The following is a 19,723-nucleotide window of genomic DNA, read 5'->3' as shown; positions in this document are numbered from 1 at the left end:
AGCCCTGACCAACCCAAACCCAGAAGCCACAGTCTCAGACCACAGTCGCTTTATGGTGCACATGGAAAGGTGTGGGCTTGGGCTTGTTTTAGCTGAGGTTACACACATGTGGCCTGAATCTGTTGAGCTCTGACTTTTTGAGAATGTTTAAAGGGCTTAGAATTTCCTATCATTGATTGAAGAGTAGAGACTAGATTTCTCAACTTTTTTATTTTTTTATTTTTTTATTTATTTGTTCTGCACGGATATCACATGGATACAGTACAAGGAGTACAACTTTATTTGAGGTATCATTCTTGTCCATAGAGCAAGTTATGCCAAAGTTTAATGACTTTGGGTTAAGGTTAGGCTTAAAGCCAATCAGCTGTTCCACACTCTGATCAGAAGCAGAAAATCTTTACTTTCCCTTTTTTGTGGCTCTTAATTGTGCATCTAAAAACCTCTGAATGGTTGTTTTGAGCCCTGCAGACCCTGATATTGACTTCATGATTGAATGGAAACCTGAGCGTATGTGCTCATCACGAGTTTTGGCCTTCATGCTGTTTGCATATCTGCTTCAAATCCGTTCTCTGAAAATAGCTTATTCATGTAGCTCTAATTGGGGTTTTCTGCAGTTTCTTGTTTTGTGTCAAATATCATTCAGATACAGTGCTATGTTTAAGGACTTGTATTAGCATCATGATTGTAAGCTAAAGGTCTGTTTACATCAAGTCTGATTTTTATATCCATTTTCATTACAACATTTTAAAACAAAAAATAACCCCTTATAACTAGTACAAAAACATGTCAAACAGTAAGATTTCAGATCGTGAGTCCAAAACCGTTATTCATTCATTCAAGAAAGACATTGAGCTGAACATGTTGGTTTTTTGAGTACATTGAGGCAATAAACAATTGGAGTGAAAATAAGAGATATGATAGTATGACGAGCAGTTGCTGACTAGGCTATTTTTAAATGAATATAATAAATGCAAAAAAATACTGATTTACTGAAAGTATGTGAATGCAAACTTTTTCCAGAGAATAATGAATCAATTTACATCAGAATTAGCGTGTGTTTTGGTCACATTGGATTTGGTGTGAACAGTCCTTAAGTTGTATGATTTAGTGCTTTTTTTTTATGTGTTTTGCCAATAGTGATTTAATTTATTGTTGCTTTGTGGTCGTGTGACTTATGTTGTCGAGTTTTTTTGTCAGGTGGAGCAGTCCAAGGTGCTGATTAAAGAGGGTGGAGTTCAACTACTGCTCACCATCGTGGACACGCCAGGCTTCGGAGATGCCGTTGATAACAGTAACTGGTACGTGTGATTTTGTGTATTTTCTACATCTCGCGTGTTAACAGCTGAGACTCTCCTCATATAGTCGTTAATAAATGAGGGATGGCTAATTTGTTTATATTACATTTCCATGTTAACTCTCAATGTTGATTGTGTTCTGTAGCTGGCAGCCTGTCACCGACCACATTGACAGCAAATTTGAGGATTACCTCAACGCGGAGTCACGCGTCAATAGACGCCAGATGCCCGACAGCCGAGTGCACTGCTGTCTGTACTTCATCGCTCCCTCTGGTCATGGGTAGGCCCTCCGTTTCAAGCCTTAGACACACACAGATTCTGTATATTCGACTTGTGCTTTTCTTTGCTATGGGGGGCTTTTAGAAGTGAGCTCTAAAGTGATGCCAAGTACATTAGGATTTATTGCACTGTCAGCGTTTTCAGACTAAGTTGTCGTCAGATGACTTGTTGTATAAGTAAAATCTTGTACTTATCCAGTGGTAAAAAAAAACAAAAAAACATGACATAACCTGGCCTAAAACTTTCTCTGGCTTAAAGTCATGCTCTGACTGTTTTTGTCTGCACATCCAAGAAGTAAAAAAAACAACTGAAAAGTCAGGAAAACACATGTATATTTAACTGTGTTTGTCAGGCAGGTTTCTGTTGCCCATGCTTGAGGTTTCGAATTTGAAGTCCCTAACCCTGTTTTATGTCTCAAAATGATGAGACGGGTTTTTTTTTTTTTTTTTTTGGTTCAGTTGATTTGTTTGTTGGTTTGTCTGGTGTTTTGTTTGATGTATTCTTTTTTGTTTTTTTTGTTTGGTTTGTTTTAGTCCTTTTGTTGTTGTTGGTGTTTTTTATTTCTGTTTTTGTTTTTTGTTTTGGATTGTTTAGTGGAGTTTTGTTTGGTTTGAATGTCGTCTTTTGGGTAATTTCACAACCACATAGCAAAGTGCTAAAAACCACCTTAGCACACTTAAAAACTACTCTGAACACCCAAGAAACCATATAGCAACGACCTTAACCACCAGTCAGAACACCTTAGCGAACCCATAGCAATGTCTTGGCAACCAATCAGATCTCCCCAGTATCTTAGTGGTTGGTTTTGCATGGAAAGGCACCATATGTCGCACACAAGCGTTTCTCAGAGAATGAAATGCCAAAAATCACTAATCCTTCCTTTGAAATCCTACCCCCAGTTCCTCAGAATGTCAATCTGGAAAAATGTCACAGTGCCCTCTCCTATTGAAACTTTTAATTGAGACCAAAAAACACCATTTCACCTGCTGATGAGAATCCAGCATGTGCATTTGTGTGTGTGTAATGGCTAAAGCTGTGAAAGTTTCACTGGCCTGAGTGGACAAGCACAAATGAATTTCCTGCCATTTATTTATTGCTCTTCTTGCAGCACATGTGGCTTTACTACGAGCCGAGTTACAAGTTCAGCCAAGCTGCCAAACAGCAGTGTAAATGTGATACCTCACTACTGCACTACAGAGGAGACCTTTGCGGCTGTTTTTGGACTCATTCTCAGTGTTTAGTTTGAAACATTAAACCCTCATGTTCTTTCTCTCTCTCTCTCTCTGTCTGTCAGACTGAAACCACTGGATATTGAGTTCATGAAACGGTTACATGAAAAAGTGAACATCATCCCGCTCATCGCAAAAGCAGACACACTGACTCCAGAGGAGTGCCAACAGTTCAAGAAGCAGGTGAGTGTGCTAATGGCAAACACTGTACCAGTACACTAACTGTATAACAAGGCTTCTTGTCCTAAAAACATAACATCATAACTAAGTTTTTTTAGAAACATTTTCCACCCACTCTATGAGTCTTAGACATAATCTGGTTGTAAACCGAGTTTAACGTCTTTGCCGTGTTACTGAATCTTGAATAGGTGCTGGGTTCAGCGCTGCACAATTAATGTGAAGGTGAATAATTTCAATGAATGTGCTTAATTTCATAATTAGTTTCTTTGTTGTTAAGGTGGAGGCTTAAATAAGCCCTTTTTGTTTTTCTGCCTCTCCCTGCACAGTATATGGATTGTACTTTCTTGTTTTATTGTATATATTTTATATTTGTGTAATAAAGAAACTAAAACTGAACATTTAATCTTAATGAATTGTTCAATATTAAACAATAGATGAAATGTAATTTTAAAAAATGTAAATTTTCAGCTGGCTCAGAATGGTTTGATTTAATTCTGCGGTGCAGGTCACTAAATAATCTGCATTGGGAAATGCAAGGCACCCCAGGTTCACTTTTTAACATTCATATTCCAAAATTCCAAAAAATAATTCCAAACATTTCTAACCACTACAAGTTATTTTTCAAATGTGACATCGGAACATATTGAGGAACATAATACAAAAGTGATGTCAACTACAAACAGAAACACAAGGATTTTCCTTCAGTTATCCGCCAAAATTTGAAGGTTTAATGAGATCATCTAAGAATTCTGTGTTAAAGTGAAGCATTACTGCAGAAGTATGTTACTGTTAAGTATAGCAAGTATATCGTCAGTATAATTCATTGGTATATTACAAAAATATTCAGTCTGACTGTCAATAACAATTTAAAAAAAAAAAGAATACTTATGTACCAGTAATACATAAAAAAAAGAAACCTTTTTAATTGGATGGAACAAATGTGATAATTTTTAGTACTGAATGAAGAAATATTTTTCTTGACTCTCTGCCATCTTTTTCATTGAGCCAAAACAATGGGTCTCATTCACTAACCGTGTGTACGTACAATTTGTGCTATTTGTGTGTATATATATATATATATATATATATATATATATATATATATATATATATATATATATATATATACACACACACACACACACACACACACACACACACACACACACACACACACACACACACACACACACACACACACACACACACACACACACTGAGAAGTTCCCCTCTGCGTGTAAAAAACAAAACAAATAATCCACGCTATTATTAGTGAATGAAACCCAATATCTTATTTTGCTTGATAGCCTTTGTGTCAGCTATTGCACCTGTCTGTGATAACTTAAAATGCTTTTTAGTTAGGCAGGTTTGGGAACAGAACCCATGTGTACATACATGTACATTGAAATGTAATTATTTAAAAAAAGCAAAGAAAATCTTGTAGTTTTCATTATATAATCCCTTTTGCATGTGCATGAAAAACATTCAGCCTCTGTTCAGTTTGATATTGACTGACCTCACTGATGAACAGCCCTACATAGAGATGCAGGAGTTATGTCAGATCACAGCATCATGAAAGCATTCCCAGTGTCTCAAATGATGCATGTGGGACAGTTTAACATCTGCAAAACATCTGAAGTGACAGGTGTTGCTGTCACAGCGGCGGCAGTGAGAACGCATCATAACACGAGCGCTAAATCTGTCCACACATGGTTTTTGCTGACTCCTTTGAGAGTAAATGCAATCTCAAACCAGTGACACTGAGCCTTCAGTGCCTTTCCAAGTCTACTTGTCAGCACCAATTGTATTCTTTATTTTTCATCCTGTCCTTTTTCCAGATAATGAGAGAGATCCAGGAACATAAGATCAAAATCTACGAGTTTCCAGAGACTGATGATGAGGAGGAGAGCAAGCTAGTGAAGAAGATTAAGGTTTGTGTGTTCACGATTGTTGATGAATGGTTCTTTTCCGCTATGACACTGAAATTGGCTAAATAGTGGGTTGTTTGAATAATTAGATACTGTTAAGGCCCTGATGTACTTAAAAAAAAAAGAAAAAAAAAAAAAACATTGTAAAAAAACATGTAATTTCAAACTAAATCTGGCCGAAACGAAGATGTCTTGGAGTTTGTTTTAGTGGTTTGAAATAGCTTGCTAGCACGAGTAAAAGCATGAATTGTGTAGTCTTTTTATTTTATCTCAGTTCAATTTCAATAAATTTTGTTTTATATAGTTTAGTTAACGATAATAACCCTGCTCAGATTGCACTTACTACTCTTGTGAACACTTACTTCCCAGTGAAATGCTCTCAGACAACAAGTGCAGTGAGTTTGCTTCTTTCTTCTCTGAGAAAATCAATAATATCAGAAAGGTGATCAGCACATCCTTGAGTTGCACTGAGTTCAGACAGATCAGACCACCTGAGAAAGTAGTTAGTATGTCTGATTTCAAAGAAATTGATGGCAAAATTTTGGAAGAAACCGTACAGCACCTTAAAACATCAACCTGCGCTCTTGACACACTTCCCACATCTTTTTTCAAAAGTGTGTTAAACAGTTTAGAAGCAGATCTTCTAGAAGTGGTAAATGCCTCACTTCTCTCTGGGAGTTTTCCAAACTCCCTGAAAACTGCAGTTGTCAAGCCCCTCCTGAAAAAGAGCATTCTGGATAAGACCATATTAAGCAACTATAGACCGATCTCAAATCTTCCTTTCATAGGCAAGATCATTGAAAAAGTTGTCTCCAATCAGCTGAACAAATTCTTAAGCTCGAATGGATACTTTGACAATTTTCAATCTGGTTTCCGACCGCACCACAGCACAGAGACAGCGCTCATAAAGATAATAAATGATATTCGCTTAAATACTGATTCAGGCAAAATATCAGTGCTGGTACTACTCGACCTCAGTGCTGCATTTGACACTGTCGATCACAATATATTTCTTGACAGGCTGGAAAACTGGGTGGGGCTTTCTGGGATAGTCCTAAAATGGTTCAGGTCATACTTAGATGGGAGAGGTTATTATGTAAGTATAGGAGACCATAAGTCTGAGTGGACATCCATGACATGCAGAGTTCCTCAAGGCTCAATTCTTGCGCCACTCCTGTTCAACCTGTATATGCTCCCAATGAGCCAAATAATGAGAAAGAACCAAATTGCTTACCACAGCTATGCAGACGACACACAGATCTACTTAGCCCTATCGCCTAACGATTACAGCCCCATTGACTCCCTGTGCCAATGCATTGATGAAGTCAACAGTTGGATGTGTCAAAACTTTCTTCAGTTAAACAAAGACAAAACTGAAGTCATTGCGTTTGGAAACAAAGATGAAGTTCTCAAGGTGAATGCATAACTCTAGGGGTCAAACAACTAAAAATCAAGTCAGGAATCTTGGAGTCAGACCTTAGCTTCAGTAGTCATGTCAAAGTAATAACTAAATCAGCATACTATCACCTGAAAAATATTGCAAGAATTAGATGCTTTGTTTCCAGACAAGACTTAGAGAAACTTGTGCATGCTTTCATCACCAGCAAGGTGGATTATTGTAATGGACTCCTCACTGGCCTTCCCAAAAAGACCATAAGACAGTTGCAGCTCATACAGAACGCTGCCGCCAGGATTCTGAGCAGAACCAGAAAATATGAACATATCACACCAGTCCTCAGGTCTTTACACTGGCTCCCAGTTAGATTTAGGATTGATTTTAAAGTATTATTACTGGTGTATAAATCATTCAATGGCCTAGGACCTCAATATATTGCAGATATGCTCACTGAATATAAACCCAACAGATCACTCAGATCATTAGGATCATGTCAGCTAGAAATACCAAGGGTTCACTGTAAACATGGCCACGCCGCTTTTAGCCATTATGCCAGCCGCAGCTGGAACCAGCTTCCAGAGGAGATCAGATGTGCTCCTACAGTAGTCACTTTCAAATCCAGACTCAAAACACATCTGTTTAGCTGTGCATTTACTGAATGAGCACTGTGCCGCTGTTCGTCCGACTGTTTGTACTGTACTGTATTTTTTTTTTTTTTTCTAAACTGTTTTAATTATTTTAACTCTTTAAAATTTATTATTAACTCTTTTTATTCTTTTAATTAATTCTATGTAAAGCACTTTGAATTGCCATTGTGTATGAAATGTGCTATATAAATAAACTTGCCTTGCCTTGCCTTGCCTTGCCTTACTCAGATATTGGCTCCCTAATTCAGCCCATCAGGGAAATAGGTCAAACAGAGACACACACTCACTCTCTCACTCATACACACACACATACCCATTAAGAGTCGATATCAGCCACCTGACGTTCCTAGTCTCTCTCTCTCTCTCTCTCTCTCTCTCTCTCTCTCTCTCTCTCTCTCTCTCTCTCTCTCTCTCTCTCTCTCTCTCTCTCTCTCTCTCTCTCTCTCTCTCTCTCTCTCTCTCTCTCTCTCTCTCTCTCTCTCTCTCTCTCTCTCTCTCTCTCTCTAAACATGTCTGTATGTTACATGTATGTGTTTTTGTGTCCCTCAGGACCGTCTGCCCCTGGCTGTGGTCGGCAGTAACACCATCATCGAGGTCAATGGGAAGCGTGTACGAGGGAGGCAGTACCCCTGGGGCGTGGCAGAAGGTAGGGGGTGAAAGGTCACCTCCCTGTGTGTGTGTGTTTGTAGGGTAGGACAGACCCTGAGGGTGTTGATCTACTCTAGTACACAGCAGATCTTTCCCATAACACAGTGATGCTGAGTATGAGAGATGTGTGTATGAGCTAAATGTAGTTGTTTGGCTTCATTAGTGTTGTTTGCTAAGGCTATTGTTGCCGTTCCGTACCATTTGTGCTATGGACAGTAATGTGCCTCTTATTGTGCAGTTTGAATATGATAAATCAGTCCATTTGATTATTGACAGCCCAGAAAGCTTTAACTTGTGACACATTCACCAGACGATGTCTCTCCTCCAATGAAGCATTTTGGATGGACTCTGCCAGTGACAAATATAAATCATTTCTTGTCATAAGAGCATTAAAGTAACGTAATTATCAATGAAGACCAGCAATAATGATTTTCTTTTTGATGACATCATAATGGCATTATATACACATCATAGTCAGATGGCTGTGATGCCTGATAACTGTATTAAACTTGGCTTAGGTTTCTTTTTTTAAGATTATTGGGTCATAATTATATTTCTAATTCAATTCTGGGTTTTCCAAACTGGACTGGAACTTTAATAATGAATTACCTTAATTAATTAAATCATAAAAATGTAAAATCTAAATAAATAATTAAATAATTAATAAAATCGGAAAAAAAAAATATATATAAATTAACCACAAAAAAGATGACATTTTATTTGATGTAATTGAATGGTCACATAACATGCAGGTAAACAGAACGCGTTTATTATTACGCATTAATAATAATGCGCATTATTACTTACTTAATATTAATATAATATAAACAAATATAGTTTAGTAATGATTTTTTTAATTATTTGTATAGTGTTATAGTTTTCATTGACGTTTTGAATTAGCTTTTAGATTTTCAGTTTTTATGTGAATTTTTTGTTAATTTTATTAATTTCTTTTTATTTCAGCTAGTCATTTTAGTACTTGAACAAACTTGACAAGGCAACATTTCAAAACATTTGAATCTAATATTTATATTTTTCAGCTTTATTTTAATTAGCAAAAAAGTTTTTGAATATTTTTAGTTCAGTTAACATACACTGTATAACAATAGTATAACTACACGGGTGCTAGTTAATTAAATAAAGTCCTCTTACAGAAATGAAAGAATAAACAAGTGACATTTAAAAATGTAAGACATAATGAAGTGTTTGTCTTCATAGTGTGTTTAGGGTCATGAGATCAACACTCTAGGCTATGCAGTGGGTTGGGCAGTGAAGTGAAAGCCTGCTGATCTGTAAACAGGAAGTGTGTGTCTTTTGATGTTTCATCGAGAGCTCCTGAAGGGCCTGTGACGTGTTACGCCGCCAACATAGTATAAAATATGAGCATGAATGAAGCTTTGTAGATGAAGTTCCAGTGATGTTTCAGAGCTCATGCATTTCAAGCAGAAGATCGTATGCTGATTTGACTTAGTCTCGTCTGTTCGCTCACCAAAGCGGTTTGGCTGGAGCTGATGCGAGGGTGGACTTCCTCTTCTTTTTTAAACCTTCAACCTCTGATAACACCAGAGTTGTCAGGCCAAATCCTCTCAAGCGACCCGTACTGCGAGCAGGGTTATTGTGTCTGAGCTCAGAGTTTGTCAGCTCTAGACAGTGTGAGCAGGAAGGCCGTGGGTTTGATTACTGTATTTGAAACCAAGGGTTATCTGTTTTAAGAGGGTGAGTTTTGAATGCCTGAGATACTTTCAGCAGCATGTAAGCACACAGATGGCATGTGGTTGGGAAGGAAGGAGAGGTCTGCTTCATTCATTCAATAAGTGACGCACACGCAGCAGGAGACACAAGTCAGTGCCAGATCGGATGCCACCTGCTGGTCAGTTTATACATTACAGTAGCACAGGAATGATGTGCCTATGTCAGAACTTATCAAAGGATTTTGTTTGGTTACTTGTTGTTGTTTTTGTTTAAATGTCTAGGTTATTTTTTGTCTTAGTTTAGTTTGGTATGTTTATTGGTTTTATGGTTGTGTTTTTTTTTGTTTTTGTGTCATTAAAGCATGTAAAAACATGTATTTTTCCTTTCATCTGTGTACAACTTTTTTTAGAGAATGATTATATTGTGCATTAAACTGTGTGTGTGTGTTTTTGTGCGAACTTTTGCTCCACATATTTCGCATTAGAAAGTGGTAGATATTGTAGTGTAATGTTGTCAATGTTTCTTTATTGACTTTTTATACTTTTTTTGTTTTTAGTGGAGAATGGGGAGCACTGTGACTTCACAATCCTACGAAACATGCTCATCAGGTATTTAATAAATCTACACCAGCACTAATACCTGATGATGGAGGTGGAATTCTTAGAATTTCTCCAAACTGTCTTTTCAAAAACATCATCATCCATATTAGAGTGATTCATCTGTTGCCTTCTGTAATACACTAGTGTTCAAAAGCTTGGGGTCTGTAATATTTTAAAAAAAATTTAAAGAAGTATCTTATGATCAGCAAAGCAGCATTTATTTGATCAAAACTACAGTAAAAACAGTAATATTGTGAAATATTATTACAATTTAAAATAACTTTTATTTCCTATTTGAGCATATTTTAAAAAGTAATTCATTCCTATAATATCAAAGCTGAATTTTCATTAGAAATAATTCTAATATGTGGTTTATATATGTTATTATCTTATTAATATCAATGTTGAAACCACTTAATATTTTTGTGGAAACCATAATAAAAAAAAAAATCAGGATTCTTTGATGAACAGAAAGTTCATAAGAACAACATTAAATGTCTAATGCATTTTAATGCATCCTTGCTAAATAAAAGTATTATATAAAAAAAAATCTTGTCCGAGCTGAACATGCTGAGATATGAATCTGTTATTTATTTGTTTTCTTGTATTTCCTCAATCACAGAACTCACATGCAGGATCTGAAGGACGTGACCAACAATGTCCATTATGAGAACTATCGCAGTAGGAAGCTGGCTGCTGTTACTTACAACGGCGTAGACAACAACAAGAACAAAGGCCAACTCACAAAGTGAGTGTTTTTCACTAATACAAGCTCGAGAGCCTATTTTAAGCCATTCTTTTAGTGTACATCAACATCAGCAGCACTGTTTTCTGAGGTCAGTTTACTGTACATGAAGCAGTTCACCATGGTGTCATGTATGTGGTTGTAAAATGGTGGTAAAGGATCAGAGTGTTAATCTGGACCCCCAGAGCTAGACTGACACATGCTAATAGTGCGGAAGTCAGTGCTGTGACACTGATGATCAACGCATCCAGGCTTCCTAACAGCCACAGCTGTTCACCCTCAACACAAGCCTGTCACTAACCCTCAAATACAGTCCAAACGCTCGCTAACCGGCCATTCACATCCACCCTCACGCGTATACAGCTCTGTCTAAACTAAGAGCCCCATCTTAACCAAAGCATAAGAGTGGCTAAAAGCTGCTAACATTGTTTTTCTAACACATGATGCACTGTGAGCATGCTAAGTGTGTGTGTGTGTGTGTGTTTTTATTTTAGATCTGACTCAGTTGAAGGCATGTAAGTGTCACGCACAAGTTCACATTTGTCTCGTCCTCTCCTCTGCTCTCGGTTTTCCTCCTTTCTCCTTGTTTGTTCACATTCGGAGTCGGGCATCCTGCTGAATGTTCCTTTCTGTCGTCAGTCCCAGCTTTGTGTTAGGAACCTGTAGTGTGGTACCTTTTATGCCCTCCTTTATTTAGCCATTTAAGGAGGTTTATCCTGCTTTCCATTAGCTTGGCAGTCTTGAAGTTAGTATAAGAAGCTGGGCAACTCAGGACATGTTCATGGTAAACTGATTTGGATGCTGCCTGACAGGAGCTAAAGCCTGTACATACAAATTTGTGCATGTAAAAACGTATTTTTTATTTTATTTTAGCACACTGTTTAGAAAAAAAAAATAGTTTGGAAAAGTACAGAATTTGATCTAGATTTGGTCTGGATAAGTATGGTAAAAATAAAAATAAAAGGCTCCTGCCCCCTTTTCAGTTTTCTAAAATATATAATTAAGAATTTCTAAATAAATACATTTATTATTCAAGCAGAGTGATTTCATGGTAAAAGTTTAGTGATCATTTAGTGATTGTCAAACATGAACGAATTAATTCAAGGCACACATTTTCATTACGCAAAACTGTTTTTACCATAAATTAGAATTAAACTCTTTTGAACTTCATTCAGACTGTACTTTGCTGTTTGTCGACTGTGCCACATCAAACCATATTTACAGTTTCAAACTGATGTATCAGAGGTGAATATATATATATATATATACAGGTTAAAAAGTGTTTAGGTTTCTACTTCTCATACAGTAGTCAACATTTGAAGTGGATCAAAAAAGTTCATCAAAGTTGTCCTAAGACAAGAACGGTTATTGTGCAAAATTCATGTATATTGTGCAAGATCCACTTCAAATGTTGACTACTGTGTAAGCACATGCTATCACTTTAAGAAAACCAATGGAACAGAAACAGTAATAAAATATTTACTGATGACTGTACTATAAACCAAATATAATGCTGAAAATAATGGTTTAAGAACCATTTATGTCAAATATGGTCTGAAAAATCTACAGAGATGTTTGGACATTTGAGTCTAAAAAGTATAAAAATTGGAACCGTTTTATTTGTCTAACTTTTTTCGACCATATAATGATAATGTGCATCAAACTCAGTGTGAATTTATTTATTTTTTTGCAAACTTTTGCTCCATTTATTCACATTAGACTTGGTATGTACAGGCTTTCAGTCCTCCGTAATTCAGCTTCGGATTATCCGTATATAATCTTGACTAGTTATTTGTATGTAATTTTGCAGCCCATGTTAATTGGCTGGTTAATTTGCTCATATTGTTTGATAAGTGACTCTGTTGGCTCCCTGCGCTATCTGAGCGGTGTTGATTTTGCGGCCTCACACTAACACAGCCGCGATTCAGCCTACTAACTCACATTCCTCACAACTGCACTGCACTGGGTCCTGAAACCTCTTCCTCCAGGGTCCTCTCTTCCACTACTGCTCCTTTGTTTGTAATTCTCAAAAATGTTTGATTTAAACGGTCTAACGAATGTGCATTTGTGCATCTGCCCGTGCGTTGCTTTTGTGTGCGTGTGTGTGTGTGTGTGGGTGTAAGTAGGAGCCCCCTGGCACAGATGGAGGAGGAGAGGAGAGATCATGTGACAAAGATGAAGAAGATGGAAATGGAGATGGAGCAGGTGTTTGAGATGAAGGTCAAGGAGAAGATCCAGAAACTCAGAGACTCTGAGGCAGAGGTACCATCTCACGTGCACACAGCCAACAATACCAATCCTGTGTTTGTCTCCTAAAGATGAGCTCAAGTGTATTTGTGCTTAAATATGTTGTTACTGCAGTATATTGCAGTATATGTTGTTACTATATATATTGTGCACAGTATGCAGATTTTTTTTGGATGAGATACTGGGTGTACTACATTATCCCTCAATGTAATAGATTTCAACTTTACATTTCCTGTATGATGAATAAATGAAATCAAAGACCATTTTAGCATTATTTGATCTGACAAAATTTAATTAATATTGCAGTTATTGTATTTTCAGAATGATATGGGCTGAATGAGGTCATATGACAACAATGTACTGTAGCATATCGCTGTTTGAAATTGTTTATTTCATATGCTGTATACATCATGAATGATTCTTAGTAAATCCGTTTTGTTTTGTTTGGTCTATTCAGCTGCAGCGGCGTCATGAACAGATGAAGAAGAACCTGGAGGCCCAGCACAAGGAGCTGGAGGAGAAGAGACGTCAGTTGGAGGAGGAGAAGGTCAGCTGGGAGGCCCAACAACGCATTCTGGAGCAGCAGAAACTGGACGCTTCCAGGTACACACACACTTTTACAAAACTAGTGAGCTGCATAAGGTAAAAGGACTGCAGTGCATGCATCCTTCATGAACAAGGAAATTCTAGATTGCATTGTGTCAAGCTTATTATTATTATTATTGATATTAGGTAAAACTTTATTTCATTGTGCTGTTGTTACACGTTACATGTATTTATTATAGTTTTAATTACAAGCAACTAACACTAAACCAAACCTTAACCCTAATATAAGTACATGCTGTTAATGAAAGTGCTCTATTATGCTTTTCAGATATTACTTCAATGTAGTGTGTATTATAGCTGTTTGTGAATGTAAAATGTCTGCAAAGTTTCAAAGATCAAAGTGCACAACAAATGGAGTTATTATGGGCGTTCGCAACGGAGGAACCTTTTCAAAGTTCCTGTAACTAATTGTGGAAGTACCCACTCTTTGGCGTGTTCACACCGCAGGAACTGGGAACGATTTTAGTTCTAGGAACTCCTTTTGGAGGAGCTCCTACTTCAGAGTAGGGTCTACACCAGCACTATAGGAACTACCAGTGACGTAAGTGTATGCTGATTGGCCGAACACACGCGAAACACCAGCACCCGCCATTTAAAAAAAAGCTGAGTAAACACACATACACCCCTCACATTTCAGCAACCGTTTTAGTATATCTTCTCAAGGGACAATACTATAGAAATGAAACTTGGATATATTTTAGAGTAGTCAATGTGCTGCTTGTATAGCAGTATAAATTTACTGTCCTCTAAAAAATAACTCAACATACAGCCATTATTGTCCAAATAGCTGGCAACAAAAGTGAGTACACCCTAAGTAATAACAGCAGTACGTCGTTAAACCATGCAAAGCCACATGTGCTATTCATCATGTTCATGTTTTTGTCTGCTTGACAGGACCATACAAATTTGTGTATCTTGTATTAGAGTAGTTAAAATTTTGTGCTTTGAGTACAATTCTCTCATACTGACCACTGGATGTTTAACATGGCACCTCATGGCAAAGAACTATCTTAAGGATTTGAGAATTAGAATTGTTGCTCTCCACAAAGATGGCATAGGCTATAAGAAGATTGGTAACACCCTGAAACTGAGTTACAGTACAGGCCAGGGTCACACATAGGTTTTCCAAGACGGGCTCTACTCGGAACAGGCCTCGCAAGGGTCAATTAAAGAAGTTGAGTCCTCTTGCTGTGCATCAGGTGCGGAAGCTGGCTTCAAAAAACAGACGCATGAGTGCTGCCAGCATTCCTGTGGTTGCAGAAGCGGAAGGTCAGACCATACGCCACACACTGAAACAAGTCGGTTTGCATGGCTGTCGTCCCAGAAGGAAGCCTCTTCTGAAGCTGGCTCACAAGAAAGCCCACAAACAGTTTGCTGAAAGCAACCTGTCCAAGAGCATGAATTACTGGAACCATGTCCTGTGGTCTGATGAGACTAAGATAAACTTGTTTGGCTCAGATGGTGTCCAGAATGTGTGGCGACGCCCTGGTGAGGAGTACCAAGAACACTGTGTCTTGACTACAGTCAAGCATGGTGGTGGTAGCATCATGGTCTTGGGCTGCATGAGTGCTGCTGGTACTGGGGAGCTGTGCTTCATTGAGGGAAACATGGATTCCAACATGTACTGCGACATTCTGAAGCAGAACATGATGCCCTCCCTTCAGAAACTGTGCTGAACGGCATGATAACGACCCCAAACACACCGCCACCACACCGATGGAGTGACCCCAGACCTGAACCCTATTAAGCACCTTTGGGGCATCCTCAAGCGGAAGGTGGAGAGGCGCCATTGTTTAACATCCAGCAGCTCCGTGATGTCATTATGGAGGAGTGGAATAGGGTCCCAGCAACAACCTGTGCAGCTCTGGTGAACTCCATGCCCAGGAGGATTAAGGCAGTGCTAGATAACAATGGTGCTCACACAAAATATTGACACTTTGGACACAGTTTTGACATGTTCACTTAGGGTGTACTCACTTTTGTTGCCAGCTATTTTGACAATAATAGCTGTATGTAGAGTTATTTTCAGAGGACAGTAAATTTATACTGCTATACAAGCAGCACATTGACTACTCTAAAATATATCCAAGTTTCATTTCTATAGTATTGTCCCTTGCTGAAATGTGAGAGGTGTACTCACTTTTGTGAGATACTGTATATTTACTCCAGAAACGTACTACGAACATGGAAAACCGTGATAGATGGGCCTCTTAAACTTTACGCTAAGGAGAAAATCCAACGCAAGTTTGAGGGGACCAAGCTAAACATGATTATGTATTTCTGCTCAGCAAGCGACATTAGACATCAACCACACAGCTAACACTAATACTTTTTCATATACTGTCTACTTTCTTTGTATCACTATTCTGTCTAATAACGTATTAGACAGGACTGTTAAACAAATCGTAAACTAATGAAGATGGAGAATGGGAGCTCTGGCATTCATAGTCCCTTCAAAATAAAAGTCACAACAAGAAGCGTGGCTTGCGTCACTTCAGAGTTCCTACTGTCGGTGCGAATGCAACCAGGAAAATGGCCCTAGGGAAACATTTAGTTCTCAGGGAACTGCCCTGGTGGCTAAGGTGGAACTAAGTTCCCTACCCTTAGCGAAAGCCCCTATGGAAAACAGTGATAGATGGACCAACGCTGATGTCCAGGCACTTCTCAACCTTTACGCTAGAGAGGAAATGATTGTGTATTTCTGCTCAGCTAGTGACAATGGGCATCAACCACACTGCAAACCTAGATCATAAACTAATGAAGATGGAGAATGAGAGCGCTGTGTACTCAGGCTCTGGCTAAGTCATTCTTCGCACCGTCAAAATTATCCCACACAACAACCAGAGCGGCAGGACGTAAGCATTCACATGCATACACTTGCGTCACTTCAAAGTTCCAAATGGCGGGGAACAGAGGTTCTCGGGGGACTGCTCTTTTGGCTAGTTCCTATAACTTAGTTCCTATAACTACCCGATGCGAAAGCCCCTAATGTCTCCCAAAATAAAGAAAATAAAAATAAAGAACTGCCTGAAACAAGTCATCAGTAATTTCAATCTTACCTACTATACAAACCTACGTAGGTTTGTAACAAATTTGCATAATGCCATCCTGTGATCTTCATTGGCTGCCCTGGAATAACGTCTACTTTGACCCGCCCTCAAACACTGTAGTTGTAGTAGAGGCCTGGAGGAGTTTTGTTTGTGTTTTCAACATGTTGAGAAGATTCTATTTTCAAATCCACTTAGCATGCATTTCCTAAGGATGAGGACTCGAGCTCATATAGACCTTAGTCAGGTTAGACGACGTATTGAATTTAACGCAGATGAAAACGAGGATATGAGGGGTAGATGTACAGTCTTTACAATGGCACGTGCTGTATAAAGGTCCTGGGTCATGTCATTTTTAAAACTCACAACTTTTAAAACTGATAAATGGAGTTTTCGTCTTCGGAAAAAAAAAAAATTCGGAAAGATATATCGTCAGCTGAACATTCAGGATTGTTGTTAAACAACAGTACAATCCATTGAATGTACTTTATTCTGTCCCTCACAACTCTTGTTTTCATTCCTGTCAAAAATTAAAAATGGCACTACAATTACTGAGGTCTGTTGATACGGTAAAACCAATGACATCGTTACTGTTCGTATTACTGTGGATACAAGCACTGAAGAAGCCTCCGGAGCTGAAATTCAGATATGGTAATGGACGTTTCGTTTTTCTGACACACGCTGAAAGTGGTAGACCAATCACAAAAGAGTGGACCATCTGACCAATCAGAGCAGAGTTGGCTCTTTTGGAAAGAAGGGATTTAGAGAGACCGTATCTTTTAGTGGACTATTTCAGAAACTGAGAAAATAGGTGATGCTGCAATGTATATTATATGTTTTACAGTGTTTTTTTGGTCCTTGGATGCATGTAAAGACCTTCAAAACTAAATTAGGAGCCTTTACAATAGCATAATGGGGCAAATTAGGGGCAAATTAAATATTACTCTGTGCTTATTTGTGTAATTACATTGTAACAACAGCACTGTAACAACAGCTCATTAAAACAAAGTGGCTTATTATTATTAAATGTATGTTATATTCAGTTCTATAAAAGAAAGTTCCATCTAATTAAAAAATATTGTGCAATCCTTGATATTTTAAACTGTTATAAAGTGTGAATGTCAATGTTTATTTTCTCTAATTTCCTTTTTTCTTATTTTCAATCCTAAAGGACCTTGGAAAAGAACAAAAAGAAAAAGATCTTTTAAACCACTTGGACCATCACCACATTCTAGTTGCCAATTATACCAGCCTGGACCCTCAGTCAGTCTGTCGACCAAAATCATACATTTATATAAAGCCCCATGTTTAGTTCTGTTTAGTTTTTTTGTGGGGACAGTGTGCCTCTGCACTCCCCGCTGACCTGGAAACATTTCACACAGTCCACACATTCTGCTCTTTTTACGCATCGGTTCATTTGCCAGACCTCACAGAAACTGAGAGCCCAGAGGCGCACTTAATCTATAATAAATAAAAGCATAAAAACTTCTCAGAGATATGCAATATTGTACGAAACGTTGTTTTGACTTTGTAATACGTCAAATTCCCCTCCTGCATCATGTGTTTTTAGATCCAGAGGTCACTTCCTCCTCTCCAACTGCATATTGATTGGCCACATCAATAAAACCTAAAGGCTGAATCTTACCTCAGGCATTTCTGTCCTTTAAACAACTTCTTTTCCCTTCCTGAAATGTTAAGCTCTTCCAATATTTGTGTAAATTAAATTATTTAGCCATGGACCTTAGCCATTCATGAAATGTTATTTCGGTTACTATTATTTTGTCATGTTTAATTTGTTTCCAGTTCACTGTTTGTTTGAAGCGGTAGCAGATTGTCATCTACAGAGCCTTTATGAACGTCACATGATTTGTCTATGGATCCTCCTATTCTGAAGTGCTGTATGACATTACACAACAACATTATGCAAAATCTAAAAAAAAGGAGGATGCATCACACATTATGTGAGTGATTTGTTTATGTCTGTTGGCTACCATCAGGTGTTTGTCATGTAAACTGACCTGGAAGCAGTGAGCTGGCGTTCTTGGCCAGTTGTTTTCTCTCTCTCTCTCTCTCTCTATAGGCACAGAGTTCCACCAGAGCTGGCCTCCCCCAATACCACACTTAGCTTTCAGTCATGTACCTCTGCAGCTCCTTTTTATAATTTTGTTTCTCTTTGTTTTGCTTTTTCATTTTTATTGTACAAAGTCACATAATAAACTTGTGATGATGCCATTTGAATAGTACGAGTTGTTTTGTTTTGATGTTCTCTGTGGAGTTTGTAAGTGACATATAAGATGCATTAACAGTTATAAAACAGCATATGTATGTCTAGGAGGTAAAAATACAATGACTGGGCCATTGGTGTCTATTGTAAGTGCATTTCATTTCACACTGAGGAGTCCAATGTATTGTGGTATGATATCTGACAACATGCCACAGATGCTGCTCATTGAGCTCAGTGAATGCATACTATATTCTAAAGCTTGAACATAAAGTGTCTTGTTAAGAAACAGGTTTGACAGGAAGGGGGCAGCAAAGACAGCGTGAACTGTAGGTCTGCCTTGGTGTCGAACTCCTATTGCTGTCTTGTGACTGAATTCTTCATTTGTACATTCATGATCTTACACACACACACACACACATATATTTATTCAGCATTATACTTGTGGAGATAATATCTTAAACCAACCTTCACTTTAAAATCAAAATCTTTTTTAAAAGTGGTTTTTTGTTTTGTTTTCAGAAACCACTAAGCTATAGAAATTGAAAATAATTCACTTGATTTGCTTTACATTTCACTGTCGTCTGTAGAGGCAGTAGTATTTATTATAAGTAAACTACTAGTTTTTATTAATATTTTGTATTTTTATATTTTTCATTTTAAAGTTTTAGTCATTTTGTTGTGTTTGGGGGGGGGTGGGGGTGTGTGTGTGTGTGTGTGTGTGTTAATATATTATAGTTAATAGTTATAGTTATAGTTATAGTTATATTAATATAGTTAATATATTAACTATTTACAAATGAAAATGAAATTGACTAATGTTGCCTTGGCACCTAACTGAAATAAGTGTAATCTTAGGTTTTGTTATATTTCTGTTCAAGTTTATTTTAACAAATTTTCTTAAAACGTTAAAAAAGTGATTTAATTTAATGAAAATAATCCTTCTTAAAGGAATGTTCCAGGT

The 19,723-nt window shown here is 37.7% G+C and overlaps 1 protein-coding gene across 11 annotated transcripts in view; it reads left to right on the top strand.

Moving 5' to 3' along the window:
- septin7a (septin 7a) overlaps positions 1-18,034 on the top strand; it is a 46,436-nt gene extending 28,402 nt beyond the window's left edge. For 4 of the 11 annotated variants that reach the window (XM_079880093.1, XM_079880088.1, XM_079880084.1 and 1 more), the window contains exons 4-14: positions 1,198-1,298; positions 1,441-1,575; positions 2,869-2,986; positions 4,822-4,914; positions 7,504-7,600; positions 9,851-9,902; positions 10,516-10,641; positions 11,133-11,153; positions 12,762-12,900; positions 13,343-13,488; positions 17,710-18,034. In XM_079880093.1, the coding sequence (XP_079736219.1) occupies positions 1,198-1,298; positions 1,441-1,575; positions 2,869-2,986; positions 4,822-4,914; positions 7,504-7,600; positions 9,851-9,902; positions 10,516-10,641; positions 11,133-11,153; positions 12,762-12,900; positions 13,343-13,488; positions 17,710-17,746 (1,065 nt within the window). In that variant the 3' untranslated portion in view covers positions 17,747-18,034. The remainder of the gene's footprint in view (positions 1-1,197; positions 1,299-1,440; positions 1,576-2,868; positions 2,987-4,821; positions 4,915-7,503; positions 7,601-9,850; positions 9,903-10,515; positions 10,642-11,132; positions 11,154-12,761; positions 12,901-13,342; positions 13,489-17,709) is intronic. The other 7 variants (XM_079880094.1, XM_079880087.1, XM_079880092.1 and 4 more) reach the window with 3 other exon arrangements.
- The last annotated feature ends 1,689 nt before the right edge of the window (positions 18,035-19,723 follow it).

The sequence above is a fragment of the Squalius cephalus genome (assembly GCF_949319135.1).
Source record: "Squalius cephalus genome assembly, chromosome: 8".
NCBI lineage: Eukaryota > Metazoa > Chordata > Actinopteri > Cypriniformes > Leuciscidae > Squalius > Squalius cephalus.
The sequence above is the reverse complement of the archived record's forward strand: the minus strand, read 5'-3'. Positions and strand labels throughout refer to the sequence as shown.